Source organism: Miscanthus floridulus, chromosome 5, assembly GCF_019320115.1.
Source record: "Miscanthus floridulus cultivar M001 chromosome 5, ASM1932011v1, whole genome shotgun sequence".
NCBI classification, from domain to species: Eukaryota; Viridiplantae; Streptophyta; class Magnoliopsida; order Poales; family Poaceae; genus Miscanthus; species Miscanthus floridulus.
This window is the reverse complement of record NC_089584.1, coordinates 29,077,816-29,094,834: the sequence shown is the minus strand read 5'-3', so window position 1 is coordinate 29,094,834 and position 17,019 is coordinate 29,077,816. Positions and strand designations below refer to the sequence as shown.

General features: G+C 40.0%; 1 protein-coding gene across 3 annotated transcripts; it reads left to right on the top strand.

Moving 5' to 3' along the window:
* Nucleotides 1–2,277: 2,277 nt before the first annotated feature.
* LOC136449745 (protein TPR1) lies at nt 2,278–11,260 on the top strand. 3 transcript variants are annotated; one of them, XM_066449908.1, is made up of 25 exons: nt 2,278–2,601; nt 3,578–3,757; nt 3,873–3,986; nt 4,463–4,621; nt 4,714–4,888; nt 4,976–5,096; nt 5,779–5,831; nt 5,919–6,054; nt 6,194–6,303; nt 6,431–6,500; nt 6,612–6,685; nt 6,769–6,864; nt 6,945–7,037; nt 7,544–7,671; nt 7,768–8,011; nt 8,085–8,255; nt 8,353–8,448; nt 8,541–8,696; nt 8,771–8,881; nt 8,960–9,139; nt 9,214–9,342; nt 9,420–9,515; nt 9,658–9,840; nt 9,921–10,078; nt 10,742–11,260. In XM_066449908.1, exons 1-25 carry the CDS (start codon nt 2,522–2,524, stop codon nt 10,956–10,958), a joined length of 3,330 nt encoding a protein of 1,109 aa, XP_066306005.1. In that variant the 5' UTR covers nt 2,278–2,521; the 3' UTR covers nt 10,959–11,260. The 3 variants fall into 3 exon arrangements, with proteins under 3 accessions (XP_066306005.1, XP_066306004.1, XP_066306006.1); XM_066449907.1 differs by having other exon boundaries at nt 5,731–5,831; XM_066449909.1 differs by lacking the exons at nt 9,921–10,078; nt 10,742–11,260 and having other exon boundaries at nt 5,731–5,831; nt 9,628–9,751.
* The last annotated feature ends 5,759 nt before the right edge of the window (nt 11,261–17,019 follow it).

The following is a 17,019-nucleotide window of genomic DNA, read 5'->3' as shown; positions in this document are numbered from 1 at the left end:
ATTACTTGGTAGGATGCTATGATGGCTGTCCCTATACTCTATTACTCCTACATCCGTCAGAAAATTCTCTACCGCCTCTCCCTATGTACCGGGAAAAAAGAAATGCGGAGTACAACTAGGGCGCGTTTAGTTCGGCAAAGTTTGCATAGTGCACGATTCTCAACTGTAGCATTTCGTTTGTATTTGTGAATTATTGTCCAAACATTAACTAATTAGGCTCAAAAGATTTGTCTCGCAAAGTTAAAGCAAACTGTACAATTAGTTTTTGATTTCGTCTACATTTAGTACTCTATGCATGTACCGCAAGTTTGATGTGACGAGGAATCTTCTTTTTGCATAGTGCACCTTTGGAGAACTAAACAAGGGCCTAGTTAAATTGTCAAAGGAAGCCTCTGCATATGTAGTTAACGGAGGTTAATTGCAATACAAGCAATCTAGGATCACATTGAAGAAACACATATATAATCAAATTACATGATTATTTTTTGGCGTGTAACTATGTGTTCCCAAGCAAAATTAAACACTACCATAGCGCAATTACTTAGGTCCAGTTAGCTGATCTAAGTACTTTATTCAAATCTATATCACTAGGACTACCGATTCATAATGTAAGAACATATATATCCACAGCTTCATATGGCTAACACAAACACAATTAAAATGGATTTACGACACTAGTTAAGTATACGAGTTAGAACGACATATATTCAATACCAATATAAAGTGATTCTCTATGAAATATATGAAAACAGATAACGTCGTCGTCGAATAAATATCTAAACTTCAAAATTGTTATTACCATACAATAAGAGGGAGAAAAATAGGAACAAAAAGCATCGGTCTTTGACTCGCGCAAGTCTATCACCTATCCTTATAGGCTATGTTTGACATAGCTCTAGTCATAGATTTCCTAGAACTTGGTCCCCTATAGGCTGTAGCTCTAGAAAATCCTGGATCTGAACTGCAGATATGTTAAGTACATTTACATGACTCATTCTATTTATGTTTTTGACCAAATAAAAATATCCGAACTACCTCAACTTAATTTGCAAACTATAGATCTAGCATAGATCTCGAAACTAGAGCTGCGCCAAATAACTCTCAACTCTTTTGAGGAGTCAACCAATGTCAACTCGGATTAGATTTATAGAAAATAATATTAATATTTGTATCTCCAAATAGGTATACTATAAAAATATGTAACGTAATAATCTAATGATGCTTATCTAGTATCACTAATATTAATATGTTTTGATATAGATTTAGTTAAAGTTTTAATTTGTTTGACTTCTCAAAATATAAGGAGTACTCTTTCCTTAAAATAAACGCATATCTCGCTTCCGAAGGAATTAAATATTTTTAAGTTTAACAAAAAATATCTAGTATTAATTTATGTATCTCTAAATAAATTTATTATAAAAATATATATTATATACTTAATCTAATAATACTTATTATAAGTCATAAATATTATTACATATTTAGTTATTAAACTTTAAATGGTTTGGTTCTCTCGAAAAGCAAGACATATGTTTTATTTTGGCACTTCGTCAGTAGTACTCCCTCTGTCAAAGCAAATAATATAACTATAGGTTACGTGTCAATTAAAGTGGTTCACATCTAATCAAGTTTTTAATAATAGTATTCATATTTAATATCATGAATATTAGTAATATTTTTATTTATAATTGATTAAATTTAAAATACTAAAATGTGTGATACCGTGCTATAATTACATCCGGCAAAAGCCTCCACCTCAAGAGCCTCGTAAATGCGAGGCGGCTGGCACAGGATTGCCCATTAATCCGAGGACACGTGACCCTGGCCCAGTCCCCTCCTTCAGTCGGTGCCGTGCGCCACTGTTTGCTTTCCCACTGGAACGCCGCTGATCCGAGAAACCGCGCGACGGATGTGAACCGCCTTCCCCGGTCCGAAGCAACCACGCGTAGGAAATGGAAGCCGCCAGTCTCGTCTCGTCTCGTCTCGCGCGGCGGCAAACAACCCCCGATCGATCGAGATCGAGCCGAACCGCCCGCCCTGCGTCGCGCGATCTCTACCGTCTCGCGCGCGCGTCGCCCTCACGACCGGACGCCAGCTCACGAATATCCATCCGATTTAATCCCCGGCCCCTTCGATTCCGCCGCTCCCGACCTATCACATATGCAGCTGCACCTATCGATAAGCAAGTGTGCCTTATCAATAAGGCCACTGGCTTCTCACAGATAAGCCCAGTGGTGGTGGCGTGGGGAGAGAGAAAAGGGCGAGAGGTCTGCAACGCATCGAAGAAAGCGAGACTAAAGTTTCTCTCTCCCCCCAACCCAGCCCTCTTCCACATCTCCGCTTCTCTCTCGCCTCCGCTTCGCTCGCGAGAGAGCCGAGAGGGGGCCGACGACGGAACCCTAGGATTCGCGCCCGCCTGGGCGGACCGAGCCACCAGGACCGCGCCCTCCGGACTCGGGGCCGCCGGCCAAGCTCCCGGGCGCGCGGATCGAGCACCGGGCGGGTTGCCGCCGCCGCCGCCATGTCGTCGCTCAGCCGCGAGCTCGTCTTCCTCATCCTCCAGTTCCTAGACGAGGAGAAGTTCAAAGAGACCGTGCATAAGTGCGTACTCCCCTCTCTCCTTGCGTTGGTTACCTGGGTTGGTGGGTGGGTGGATCGTTCAGACTCTTCTACGCTTTAGGGGATTTGATTTGTCGCGCAGCCTGTTTCCGCTTTTTTTGTCGTAAAATTCGGCCAGACGCGGCTCTGTTTTTTTTTTTTTCAGTTTCTTCTCCTCTGGTTCTGGGCTTCGACGAGTTGCTGGGAAAAAAAATTCTAAGGCTTTTTTCGATTTGCTATGAACTGTGTAATAGCATATAAAGATTGGGGCTATTTTGGTCAAAAGACATTTTATTCCCTCGTGGTTTTCTCAGTAGTAGTAGTCGTTGTTTTTATTTAATCCGGTCAAAATCGATTTTAGGGTTATTCCGGAAAAATTGAGGGGCCCATTTAGAATATGGAGCTTGCATGTGGGTTACTACACCAATCGCGTGCTTTTTTCCGTCTTCTCGGTTACTTAATTTTGTCGAAACAAGTGAAGCTCATGAATTAATTTAATTAATTAACACTCTGATTGGTGTACTTGCTCTTTGGTCTCCTTGTCGTGTCTTGAGGGTAATAATCAGTAAACGACGCACCAGAAGGTAATTTAGCTGGGATTGCGTCATTTCAACCAGATAATTGGAACTTGTAGGACGTGCTGTTGCACTCTGTTCTGTTCGCTCCAAATTTTTGCATTGAGGAAAACACACGGTTGGTTAGTCAGAATTGGACTTTGTGACTTTTTGTCTTTGACAATACTTGGTTGGCCATTTAGGGTAAGTTTTCAAGCTCAAATCTTGCAGTGTGGCTGGCTGCTTATTTGATGTTTTTCAGTTTTGACCATTGGAGTTGTGGGCTCTTTAGTGTGCTCATTCTGTTGATTGGTGGCAAAATTTGACAACTGATGTTTTCCCACGTTCTTTTCCCCTCAGAAATGGAACTACATGTGGGTTGATATTCTATATGTAGTAATTCCCTACGTCACATTGTGTTGTAGGCTTGAGCAAGAGTCAGGCTTCTTCTTCAATATGAAGTACTTCGAGGAGAAGGTTCACGCTGGGGAATGGGATGAGGTGGAGAAATACTTGTCAGGTTTCACCAAGGTAGATGACAATAGGTATTCGATGAAGATCTTCTTTGAGATCAGGAAGCAGAAGTATTTGGAAGCGCTTGATAGGTACTGTTCTTTCATATTTCAAACCTCATTTGAATGAGGGACTGGGTTTTCGATTCATTGTTTGGGGAATTGTAAAACTGTATTGATTTTTTTTCTCTCTCTATGTTCCAAACAGGCATGATAGAGCAAAGGCCGTAGATATTCTTGTCAAGGATCTTAAAGTCTTCTCAACATTCAATGAGGAGTTATATAAGGAGATAACACAGCTTCTCACTCTTGAGAATTTTAGGTTTGTTCATTTTGCTATCTCAATCCATGGCATAAGATTGTTGAGAAACAATTAAAATAAATATTTCTTAGATTTTTTGAGATAATCATTCAAAATGCTTCTCCTGTTTGGTGCATTGCAATTAATGTATCTCCACTGGTAATGAAAATAGGACATTTACTAATAGACCATGAACCATTAGGAAGCCATGGCAAGCAGCTGGTACAGATATGTTAACTGAGTAGACGTGCAAGCTGGCAACGGCATAAATTGTTAGCTGCCAGATGCTTATTTGCAAATGATAAAGGTTTGTTTAAGATATTCATTTGATAGCTTTTATGTTATGCTGTGTTTTCCTGTATACTTTTGTGAAAAATGTTAGTTGCTTAACAATATAATTTTGTTACCACCTTACAATGTTTTATTCCAAGTACTACCTGCTGCTTCTGTTTTAAATTTTTAACTCAAATTATCAAATGAATGTTGCTTTCTTGCAGGGAAAATGAACAGTTGTCTAAGTATGGGGATACTAAATCAGCTCGAAGTATTATGCTGGTTGAGCTAAAAAAACTTATTGAAGCCAACCCCCTTTTCCAGGAAAAACTTGTCTTCCCGACTCTTAAGGCATCACGCCTCCGAACTCTAATTAATCAAAGGTTTGAAAGTAATCTAATGTTGTTACATTACTGGACATTCTGTTTTCATTCCAATATTTAGTGTGATCATGATTTCCCCCTCAAATGTGCAGCTTGAATTGGCAGCATCAGCTTTGTAAGAATCCTCGTCCAAATCCAGATATCAAGACTTTATTTACTGACCATACGTGTACTCCACCCAATGGAGCTCGTGCATCACCGGTATCTGTACCACTGGCAGCTGTTCCAAAGGCTGGCGCCGCATATCCACCACTCACAGTTCATACTGTATGTTTGCTTGATCATTTTCTGCTCGTGCATGGCTTTTATGATGTTTTTTTTTTTTGTTTTTACATTATGCATTTATTTATGCAGCCATTCCAACCTCCTCCACCTGGTCCATCTTTAGCTGGTTGGATGGCGAATGCAGCTGCCTCTTCATCTGTTCAGTCTGCTGTTGTAGCAGCATCATCAATACCTGTTCCGCCCAATCAAGGTATGCAAGTGTGGTGCTACATTTCTGTTAAAGTTCATCTGGTTGTTTGTTTTGAACATATTGTTCCACACAGTGGTTAATTTGATCTGCATTAATACATTATAACAATTTTCTATTTTCTGTGCAATTCAATTAATACATTGAACACATATATTTGTAGTTTAGTATGCCTTTGTACTTTGTACCAGTCCATTCCGGAAACAATTACACATGTGAAACTTCAGTTCCAGATATATATTAGATGCTTCTAATTTGTTATAATTTACAAAGTACTCAGTGATGAAACATGATGTAGCTGATATGCATTGATGGCTTTAATCCCATTCTACATGTGAAATAACACTATTCTTTGGTAGGTTTAATGTTGTTTGCTCTACAGTTCCGGCAGATTCTTATGTTTTTGTGTTTTTCATACCAGTCCATATAGTAATAAGTATGATAATTTGGTGCAGCAATTAATTAGTAATGTTATACTCTTTCAGTTAACCTGTAAAGGTTTTGCTCAGAAAAAGGGCCATTCAGTTTTACTTAGAATCGTTGTGTACGTAGTCATGTGGAAATGTATTTATGTTGTCAATTATATGCATGTCTCAAAACTTCACATGACGTCATTTATATTACATTGTTTCGTCAGCTGTCTCCATGTTGAAACGCCCAACTATAACAGACTATCAAAGTGCAGAGTCAGAGCAACTAATGAAGCGCTTGAGGCCTGGTGGACATGGCGTTGATGAGGTAATATTGCATTTGCAGTTTTGCACTTAGAAAATATGACATTTTTGGATTTTGTATGAATTTTAATAATCAATCATGCTTATGCAGGCCACATATCCTGCTCCCATCCCTCAACCTGCATGGTCAGTGGATGATCTTCCAAGGACAGTTGCTTGTTCATTGTCACATGGATCTAATGTAACTAGCATGGATTTTCATCCAACTCGCCATACACTGCTTCTAGGTATGATCAAGATAACTGTGTTATTTGATTATCTTTATTTATAAAATGTGGTATGCACTGTTTCATGTAACCTGTGTGAATCCTAAACTTGGCTATACATCAATTTATTAATTTTCTTACCCTGTGTTTTACTACACAGTGGGATCTGCCAATGGTGAATTTACACTTTATGAGATCGGTTTGCGTGAAACATTACTTTCAAAGCCCTTCAAAATTCGGGACATAAATGCACGCTCACCGCAATTTCAGGTATTCAAATGCAGGCTGAAGTCTTAGCTGTAATTTACTTCTGATATCTATTTACTTGTACCTTGTCTGTTAGCATGTGTGTGTGTTTCATCTTGTGAGCCTGATTATTTGCCATTCCTGTGTAAAGAATGCTGTTACCAAAGACCCTTCCATATCCATTAATCGAGTTACCTGGAGCCCTGATGGAGAATTGATTGGTTAGTATCAATACTGTGCCTTTTCAGCTGATACTTTGGTTGAGAAAAGAAACTAAGTAATACTCTGTTGAGCAATGATTTTCATTTAAACTTACATTTTTGTGGTTTTAGGAGTTGCATTCACGAAACATTTGATCCATCTACATGCATATCAACCACCAAATGAGACACGACACGTCCTAGAGGTACTGCATCAAACTCCTATAGATAATTAAAAATGCCATATAACATAAATTGTGTTACTATATATTTTTTTTCTTCATGTCAGATTGAGGCTCATTCTGGAGGTGTGAATGATATAGCATTCTCCCGACCAAATAAGCAACTTTGTGTGGTTACATGTGGAGATGATAAACTGATAAAGGTATGAGATGTGACTTGTCTGGAAAATTCATAAACTTTTTTACATGGCTTGTCTCCTTGAACTTCATTTTCGCTCTTTAGGTATGGGATATGCATGGACAGAAATTATTCACATTTGAAGGGCACGAGGCGCCTGTGTATTCTATATGTCCACATCACAAAGAGAGTATTCAGGTGCGTTGTCTGAGTAATATGTACACATCAACATTTCATTCTGGATGCAATACCAATCTTTGCTGTTGATGCCTTTTCTATACCTAGTTTTACTTTGTTGTTTGCTCTAGTTTAAATTTAGGGATTATGGCTATGGAGTTTCTACTACGATTATGGCATACAATATAGTTATATGCCTATTCAAATGGAAAAGAGGGAGGTTTGCATGTGGATGACTTTTAAGTGAACAGATGTTGATTTTAGCAGTATTTATGGTACCTCTGTTTTGTTCGCTATAGCAGTTGTCCAAGAGCTGTCCGCACTGTTTATCATCAATTTTATCAAATTTCTAATTGATATTCCATTCTAATCTATTTAATTAATAGAAGAATGATCTTATCTAAATTTAAAATCCTTTGGATTATTCACTTATTCAGACAGCTCTATGTTATTATGTTACAATTTCCAGTACTCAGCAGCATTGTCAAAATCAAGTTTAGTACATGACTTTCTTATGTTTGATGCAGTTCATCTTCTCAACTTCCCTTGACGGAAAAATTAAGGCCTGGCTTTATGACAATATGGGATCTAGGGTGGACTATGATGCTCCTGGCAAGTGGTGTACTACTATGCTATATAGTGCTGATGGGACTAGGTAAGAATAGATAGGTTGGCTCTTATTTTTACAACCAAAAGTAGTTCTAGTTTCAATTTTTACTATTGAAACAATTTGCTTTTCTTTCATGTGAAGGTTGTTCTCATGTGGAACGAGCAAAGAGGGAGACTCATATTTGGTTGAGTGGAATGAAAGTGAAGGATCTATCAAGAGGACTTATTCTGGATTCCGTAAAAAGTCAGCTGGTGTTGCTGGTGTAGTGCAGTTTGATACAGCTCAGAATCACATTTTGGCTGCTGGTGAAGATAACCAGATTAAATTTTGGGATGTTGATAATAATAATATGCTGATCTGCACAGACGCTGAAGGAGGCCTCCCAGTTAGTCTCTGCTCTCTTTCATGTTTGTCCTTATTTCTGGAGGGGTCAATCTAACCATTTTACGTTATGCCAGGCTCTTCCTCGCTTGAGGTTCAATAAAGAAGGCAATCTTCTTGCTGTTACTACTGTGGACAATGGTTTTAAGATACTTGCAAATGCTGATGGACTCAGAACTCTACGCGCATTAGGGAGCCGGCCTCCTTTCGAAGCATTTAGGCCTCAATATGAAGCTTCTTCTATGAAGGTTCCTACAGAACTTTTTGACTGCTATTTTTATTTTGTGCTTCATAGCCTCGTTTTTAGATTGACCCTGACTCCTGACACTAATTTTGAATTTACAGGTCTCAGGTGCTCCTGTTGTTGCTAGCATCTCTCCTAGCATAGGACGAATGGATCACTTGGACAGGAACTCTCCTGCAAAGCCATCTCCTATACTGGTATGGTGATTCATAGTTTAAGACAAAAAGTTCCTTGCTTACCTATTATCAATAATTGAAATAACATCTGACTTGATGATAAATTTGAATAGAATGGTGGGGATACAGCATCAAGAAACATAGATATAAAGCCAAGAATCTCAGAAGAGAAGCCTGATAAAGCAAAACCTTGGGAACTAATGGAGGTCCTAAGTCCCCAGCAATGCCGTGTAGCAACAATGCCAGAAACTCCTGACCAGACCAGAAAGGTTGGATTTTCTTGATGTATGTTTCACACTTGTCATCATGGAACATGTATGGGTTTAACATCTTTTGTGTACAGGTTGTCCGACTTCTGTACACAAATTCTGGTGTTGGGTTGCTAGCACTAGGGTCTAATGCCATTCAAAGGCTATGGAAATGGAGTCGAAACGAACAAAATCCGAGTGGAAAAGTATGTTTTACTTTTCTGTTGGTCTTTTGTATTTTAGGACAATCAAGGTTATGTTGTAATTTTTCCTGTCCTAAGCAGGCCACAGCCAGTGTTGTGCCACACCATTGGCAGCCAAATAGCGGTCTTGTCATGACAAATGATACAGCAGATACCAACCCAGAGGAGGCAGTCCCATGCATTGCACTCTCAAAGAATGATTCCTATGTGATGTCTGCTTGTGGTGGGAAGGTTTCTTTATTTAACATGATGACATTTAAGGTAATGTCTCAACTATTTTATTCTGATGAAATCTTCAGACTTCAAGAAGATTTAATCATGCATCCTTCATGCAGGTGATGACAACATTCATGCCACCTCCACCAGCATCAACATTTTTAGCATTTCACCCTCAAGACAATAACATCATAGCAATAGGAATGGAAGATTCAACCATCCACATATACAATGTCAGGGTAGATGAGGTAATAAATGCCTAATCTCTGATGCAGTTTATGATACTGAATAATTTAATTCAGCCTTCTGACCTTTGGGTTGTCAGGTAAAAACTAGACTCAGAGGACATCAAAAGAGGATAACTGGGTTGGCATTCTCCACCAACCTTGGTGTACTTGTTTCTTCAGGCGCCGATGCACAGGTTACAATTAATAATGAATTTCTTGTTTGTGTCCCAAGATAACCATGTTTTCGACAACCCTCATCTCCTTCCCTACCTCTCTTGTTTCTCTCTCTGAATTTACTTGCACCAGTGAAGCAGTCACTGACTTTGATCTATTCAGCTCTGTGTGTGGACCAATGACACCTGGGAAAAAAAGAGAACAGTCTCGATACAAATGCCAGCTGGAAAGACTCCTTCAGGAGATACACGGGTCCAGTTTAGTTCTGACCAAAGTCACTTGCTAGTAGTACATGAGACTCAACTAGCCATATATGATGCATCAAAAATGGAGAGGATCTATCAGGTTGCACATCATATACTTGATCAAAAAGTACTATTTTGTCATTTCCTGATTGCCTATTAAATATGTTTCTCTTGTTTCAGTGGATACCCCAGGACACATTGTCAGCTTCCATATCACATGCATCATACTCATGTAACAGCCAGCTAGTTTTTGCTGCCTTCACTGATGGTAACATAGGTGTTTTTGATGCGGAGAACTTGAGATTAAGATGTCGAATTGCGCCATCGGTGATAAACAGGTACCCTCCTTGTACATTGGATACATATTATTTAGCTAAAGACCATATGAGGATTTGGATGGGCCAGTGCATTTTCTGTTCACTTGTTAGCATTTGAGGTGTGATTCCAATGCAAATTCTCAATTTCAACCATTACATTATAGTTTGTGCAAGCCTTTTTATTTAAAATAAAAGAGAGGTGGGATGCTAAATGATCCTTTAGCCAAGTTTTTTATGGGTTCTTGCTTCTATGTGGTTTGGCTTAGTGATTAATCAGTTCTGAGAGTTAATTAGATCAGTAATTGAGCATCATGTATATTATTGATTTTGTTGGTGGTTGAAGTCTTCATAGGTTACCATTACTGTTCTGATATTGCTGTGTTAAACTTGCGGGGCAATTGTTGACGTACATAGATCAACTCTCAAGTATCCGTAGTACCATTGAGCTGATTCAGGGCTTCAGGCAGCTGGGGTGCTATCCTGCCTCTGGGACTGCTGATCAATCATCAATCCTTGTATTGTGGGTGCATTATGGCAAATTCAGAAAATATTGGATAATGAACTTCTAGACATGCTTCTACGCTCGAGTGCCCGTTCATGTTACAACATAGATTGCCATAGTGCCATATGATCCTTATATATATAGCATCAGGAACCTAAGAAATGTCTGTTTCATGATTCCAGCAATCCACCTGTTCACCCTCTTGTCATCGCCGCACATCCCCATGAGCCAAACCAATTTGCGGTCGGGCTGTCAGATGGGTCTGTTAAGGTGCTGGAGCCATCGGAATCCGAAGGGAAATGGGGAACGCCCGCTCCGGCAGACAATGGCATCCCCAACGGCAAGACGCCAGCTTCGTCGGCTACTAGTAACCATGCTGCGGACCAAATCCAAAGATAGATTGTATTTCATAAGCATTTTTCTGTAAACTTTCTAATCACACTGACTTATTTGTATGTGGATGCTGTTAGGATATTATTGTCATTTGTTGGAAAAAGGACAGGATAGGTTTAAGGTCAGGTGTGGTTAACTTTCAGATGGAGATCTCTTTCAGATACTACCCTAGTTATCCTGTTCATGTTTGCGATAGGGGGTAATAGTGTCCATAAAGTGTGTCGCCTGAGGTTTTCTCAGGTTTAGCTCGAATGATGTAAGCTATATATTTCTTCATGCATGTAAAGCAATACATAGTTTTTGCTCAAGACCCATTTTTGCTGTTTTTATATCTAACTTGTGTTCTTCATGCTAGAAATGCAGCCACGTTTTGCGAGTGAGTAAAGGACCTGCAATTCTGTGGCATCGTGATATATGCACGGATGCACCGGGGGTTCTCCCACCTCGTACTATGGCGTGCTTGGATTCCCTGCCGACCCCGCCTTGCCTAGCCGGGCAAGGAGTTGTAATAATTGATGCATTTGGATCCTCTGCTCACTGCATTACCTCGTTGTCTGTGAAAGCAAGGATTCTACTTGATAGCTTGGGTGAGCTAAATTGGCTCTCCTGCCTTGGCAAGGTTAACCTTTGTGACAGAATCGTCCAATTTATACAAGATCAAGTACGGCTGTCCTCGCTAACACGTTGACACACATACTTTTACTCATATAAACCCAGTAGTCCACCGAGTGTCACGAAGGACCTCGGTAAATCAACATCACAACCAAGATCGCGTGATTAAGCAAATACACATCACATACGTAGAGTTGCGGCGGAAATAATATTACAAATGAGTTCATAAATAATAGTACAAGTTTGGGTTTCAAAACTGATTAGTGAAAACAACATAACTTTCAAATAATTACATTAATATAAGTTCTAAATACATTGCTAGCATAAGTGACATCCCTAGACAAAAGCATATAGATGAGAAGTAAATATAGAATCACCGAGCCCACCGACGGTTAGCCACCATCTCCAGTAGGTCGAGCACTTCACCTGCAATATGGTGGGATAAACCCTGAGTAATCGAATGTACTTAGCTAGACTTACCCTTCATAAATCAGAAATAAAGTGACACCAAAGAGTATGCAAGGCTTTATAGGTGGAGCTAGTTTGACAACATTTTGCATAAAAGCCAAGAGTTGAGCTATACATTTTTACAATTCAGTAACCAAGTTAATTATAGCTATTTATCTCTAGATTAGCAACTAACCTGTGCCAAACATGTGGAATATCATTTAGTAGCAGACAATAGTAACCATAGCCGGTATAATGTTGTAACATCATCATCATCATTATAACCATCAAGTTCAATTAAGTTATTCTACGTTGCCGCTGCTCAGCCAAGTTCTCACTATCCGAGAGAGACGACGATCAGTGGTCAATCTCATCAGTGGTCAGTGGTTGGGGAATTATTCCTAACACTCACCCAATCAACCTGATCAGTGGTTGCCTCGGGTCACCTTTGGTACAACTCAGAAACAAATTCACGGGTCCGCCCAGCGCCGCACTCTCAGGGAGTCCACTCTGCCAGGTGGTCAATCTCACCTTTGGACTTACGCCAATAGCTCCCCACACATCCTTACTACCTCTAGAGTACGCACTTTCACTTTTCGATTCCCGGCCTGAGTTGAGCTACTCGGCTTCGCGGTCGGAACGAGTTATTCAGCCAACTAAGTGATAGACATGCGTTCAACATGACATGATGACGTACATCGCATTGGTCCTTAAACGACACAGACAGGGATAGATCCACATACAAGACCTCCATGTCTTGTTGCTTCTCTATCGACATCCCACCCGGTCTCCATTTATTATTAACACATGGTTATTTCTACGATAGCAAATATAGCCAACCGTGCTTTGGTTTCCACCTATATCTCGCATGTGACAGAAAATCACCCGACTTCTACCGGTCTAAGCATTGCTAAGCATACATTCGATCCTGGACCTACATTGGGTTCAAGGTATATTTCTGGACAAGGTAGTTTTATGCATCAAGTGGTTCCAATCAACTCTTATAACCTAATGCATCAAACATAAGAAACTTAAGTGATATTTATAAAAACATAGGAGGCTTAGAATGCCCCGGGGCTTGCCTGGGATCCAACACTAGGTTAGTGTTTATTAGACGACACTCGCTAGGCGAGTATCTCCCATCTCGACACTTGCTTAGTCCTTCCTTCTTCGAGATAGGTCCACCATACATCGTCTTCGGGTTCGGCTCCAACATCACGTCCTTCACGTGGTTCATCTAGCGTACCTAGATGAGATACAAGATGCAAGTGCATGAATATGAAGAATGGTAATATGAGATGCATCACATAATATCATTCAAGGCAAACATAAGATCATGCAAGACATAGACACCTAGAGTTATTTAACTAAACATCACACAACCTATTATAAAGGGATAGCAAGCATATTAGGTATGGCACACAAGTGAACTTAAGTTCAGATATTGTACCCATGCATCGATTAAGAACTAACCAACATGCTAAGCCAAAACAAGAGCAAGCTAAAGCAATCACCTAGCACATGTATAGAAATCTAGGCAGCAGCACAACAGTCACTTGTTTTATCCATAACTAGAGATCTAGACATCCAAAGAAGGTGATCCTAGACTTTATGGAAAGCTAATGAAATTTTCTACAACATTGTTATTGTCACTAAAAGCTTATTCCAAAGCTAACTAGTTCAAACATGTCAATGTTTTAGATCTGCATAGAACTAGGACCGAAAAGTAGTAGTAGTTTGAAAACGGCATAACTGGAGTTACAAACATCAAACAAGCATGAACCTTAACTTTATAGAAAGCTTATTAAATTATCTAAAACATGTTTATTAACATCACAAGGTGATTCCACCATTAACAAGGTCAATCAAGCATAATTGAGCACCTCTATCCAGATTTAGACAGATTCTGCCATGCAACTTCACAAGCTTATAACTGGAGTTGTAATAATCCAAAAGACATGCAACAAGATAATATGGAAAGATTATAAAATTGTATACAATTCATATTTAATCATCCCAGCATGATTCCCAAGTTAAAATGGTCAAACAGTCACATTTATCAAATCTGATCTAGAAATTCCAGAGAACTATAATTTCTGAAGACCCACTTAGAACAGTCATAACTCACAAACTATTTGGCCAAATGCTATGAAAATTTAACACAAGCTAGTTAAGTGAGTTATCTACAACTTTCTTATTATCATATTAAGATGATTCTATAGATAACAAGGTCAATTAATCCAATGAATGCATCTCTATCTAAAACATGGACAAAAACTGACATGCCACTTTAACACAGGTATAACTGGAGTTCTACATGTCCGTTCTAGACTTTTTAGAAATCTTTGCAAATTATAAACAACTTTTCTATAAACACCTAAAGCTAATTATACTATTAAGAAGGCTCCACAATACCAACAAGGCAACCCTATCTGGGTTTGTGCAGAAACAGCCACAGAGATTTAAGCAACTATAACTCAAGATCTACTTAACCAAAAATCATGATATTTAGCTTTTTGAAAAGCTTAATAAAATTAATAAAACTCATGTATTGTCATCAAGTAATTATTCATAACTTAACTAAGCCAATTAATTCAAATATGCAGGCCTATTTAGAATAGGAGCAAAGCAACACAAGAAATTTGTTATTTTTATAACTCTTAAACCATCAATATTAAACTCATGAAATTTTTACCAGACATCAAACATCACCTGAGTAACACTCCATAAAAAATTCACATTTATTTGATTACTACAACTACAGTTATGAAAAAGACAAGACATGACTAGTACTAAGAACCTAACTGCATAAATTTATTTTTACCGCAAAATATTTAAACTAAAACATGCCATATTATAGATCTACTGCATAGATAATTTCACAAGGATTCCAAAAAGTCCTCATTTACTATTTTACGATTTTTCTACTAATTACTACGAATTTTCAAAGTTGATCATTCAAATCTGCATAAATCAAAGAAAAAGGGGTGTAGATCTTGCATCTGGGACCCTAAAGTTTCCATAAATTAAACACGAGCAAATGGATCCTTTATGGCACTATTCACATGAGTCATAACTTCGCATATCGACCCCTCCCTTTTGTCAAATTCCTGGGCGCAGTTCTTGGCGGGATTTTAGAGCAGAGGAAGCTTGGGGGCCGGCCGAGGAGGGCTCGCCGGCGGCGGCGAGTGGCGGGGAAGCACCGAGGGACCCGCGCACACCCGCAGGTGCCATCTTCTTGCCCCATAGAGGCCTGAGGACTGCTGGCCAAGTGAGCAGGCGGCACGACGGCCATGGCTCCAACGACGACAGCGCAGCGGTGGCGGTTCTGGCTGAAGAAGTGGCACGTGAGGGATGGCGCTGGCAGGGGAAGGCGTTGGGGCTAGCGTCAAGGGCAGAGGAGGCTCATGGCTCTCTGTTCACGCGCGCTCACGACGCTCGGCATTGGCGGCCATGGCGGTCATGCGTCCTGGCGTGGAGCGAAGCGAGGAGAGAGCAGAGGTCGAGGGAGCGAGTGAGGGAGGAAGTGGAGAGCTCGGCCGGGGCTCTCCCCATCCGCATCTGGCGCAGGGGGCACGCGACATGGAGGTGGGGGCGCTGCTCGTGCATGGCCGCCATGCACGGGGCACGCGTCGGTTCTGTTCATCAAATTCAAATCTCTAATTCCACCTCAAAAAAATGTGACTGAACATCCATCTTTGTCCTTTCATGTCTCCTAATACGTTTAGTTTTGGCACAAACGGTAGTAACAAATGTTGTAGAGATATATGAGAAATACAACCTTTCTTAAAGGTTTAAGGTCTAACTCGGATTATATTGGAACATAGAGAGCTGCAAAGTAGAGCTCATGAAACTAAAAATTCAGTTTTCAGTTAACCCGGACTTAGCAAAATTTCGAGCTCCCAAAACCGCCATGGATTCCAAATTGAGGGCTCGGTTTGACTTTCTTACAAGTTGATCTAGCTCTTGGTTCAAAAACAAAGTTTGTTCCACTCCACTCAAGCTTCAACTTTTATTTAAGGTGCAACTCCATGCAAGCACTGTAAGCCACAGTTCAAACCAAGTCAAAGTAGCATCACAGTAAAGCTTAAATTAGAGTTTCAGACTGATTGAGATATTTTCTTGACCTTTGCTCAACACGAACCCTTCATGACTTTTGTTATAGAGTTCAATTAGAGTCATTTGAGCAAGGTAGCAAGGTTTGATGGATGACCTATAATTCCATTCACTTAATAGTGCAATTCAAGCAAGAATGTAACTCATCATTTCATGCGACTTCTTGATTCCGAACTTCATGAAACTTTTTCACTGGTCAAGATGGATGCATGTTGATGTAATGTACATGAAATAAGCATGTTTAACATTACTCTAGCATAATCTTAACAAGGGTCCACGTGTAAGCAAAGGTGTGTTGTCCAGGTTTAAGTTGGAGCTCACTCTTGTAGATTTGATCTTGACACCTTCATCACCACTTAACATGTCATGTTTGAGTTTAAACCCATTGCTTAACTAGTGATAAACACCTAGGGTGTTACAACCTTGCTCGGTGAGGAGAGGCAAGCAAGCCAGACAAGGAGACAAGCTGATCTCAAAGGACCCCGATTAAGGGCTTCAGGTCCTCTTTAAGTTTCAATACATAGATAGATTGTCCTGCCATAGTTCAGCTAAAATGTCAAAGCATTGCTTTGGTTTGGTTGTTGCCAAGCCCTGCCAGCAGTGGCACGCCAGTATCTTGAGCCCTGTTGGGTCGCTAACAACATTCCAGGGGCTCCGAAACGCAAGCCCACACAAGACACAAGAGGCGAACACTGAAAAGGGACTCATCGACGAGCCGCTCGGAAGGGTGTACCAACTACCAAGCAATTAATTTGCTAAAAAAACTACCAAGTAATTAAGGTGCCGTTTGAGTGTTTGGTTAGGGGCTTAGTGCACGACCAACGTAGTTCAGAATGTAGTATTATTGATAAAAAGATTCACTACCAACTAATTTTATAATGCAGCTTATTTT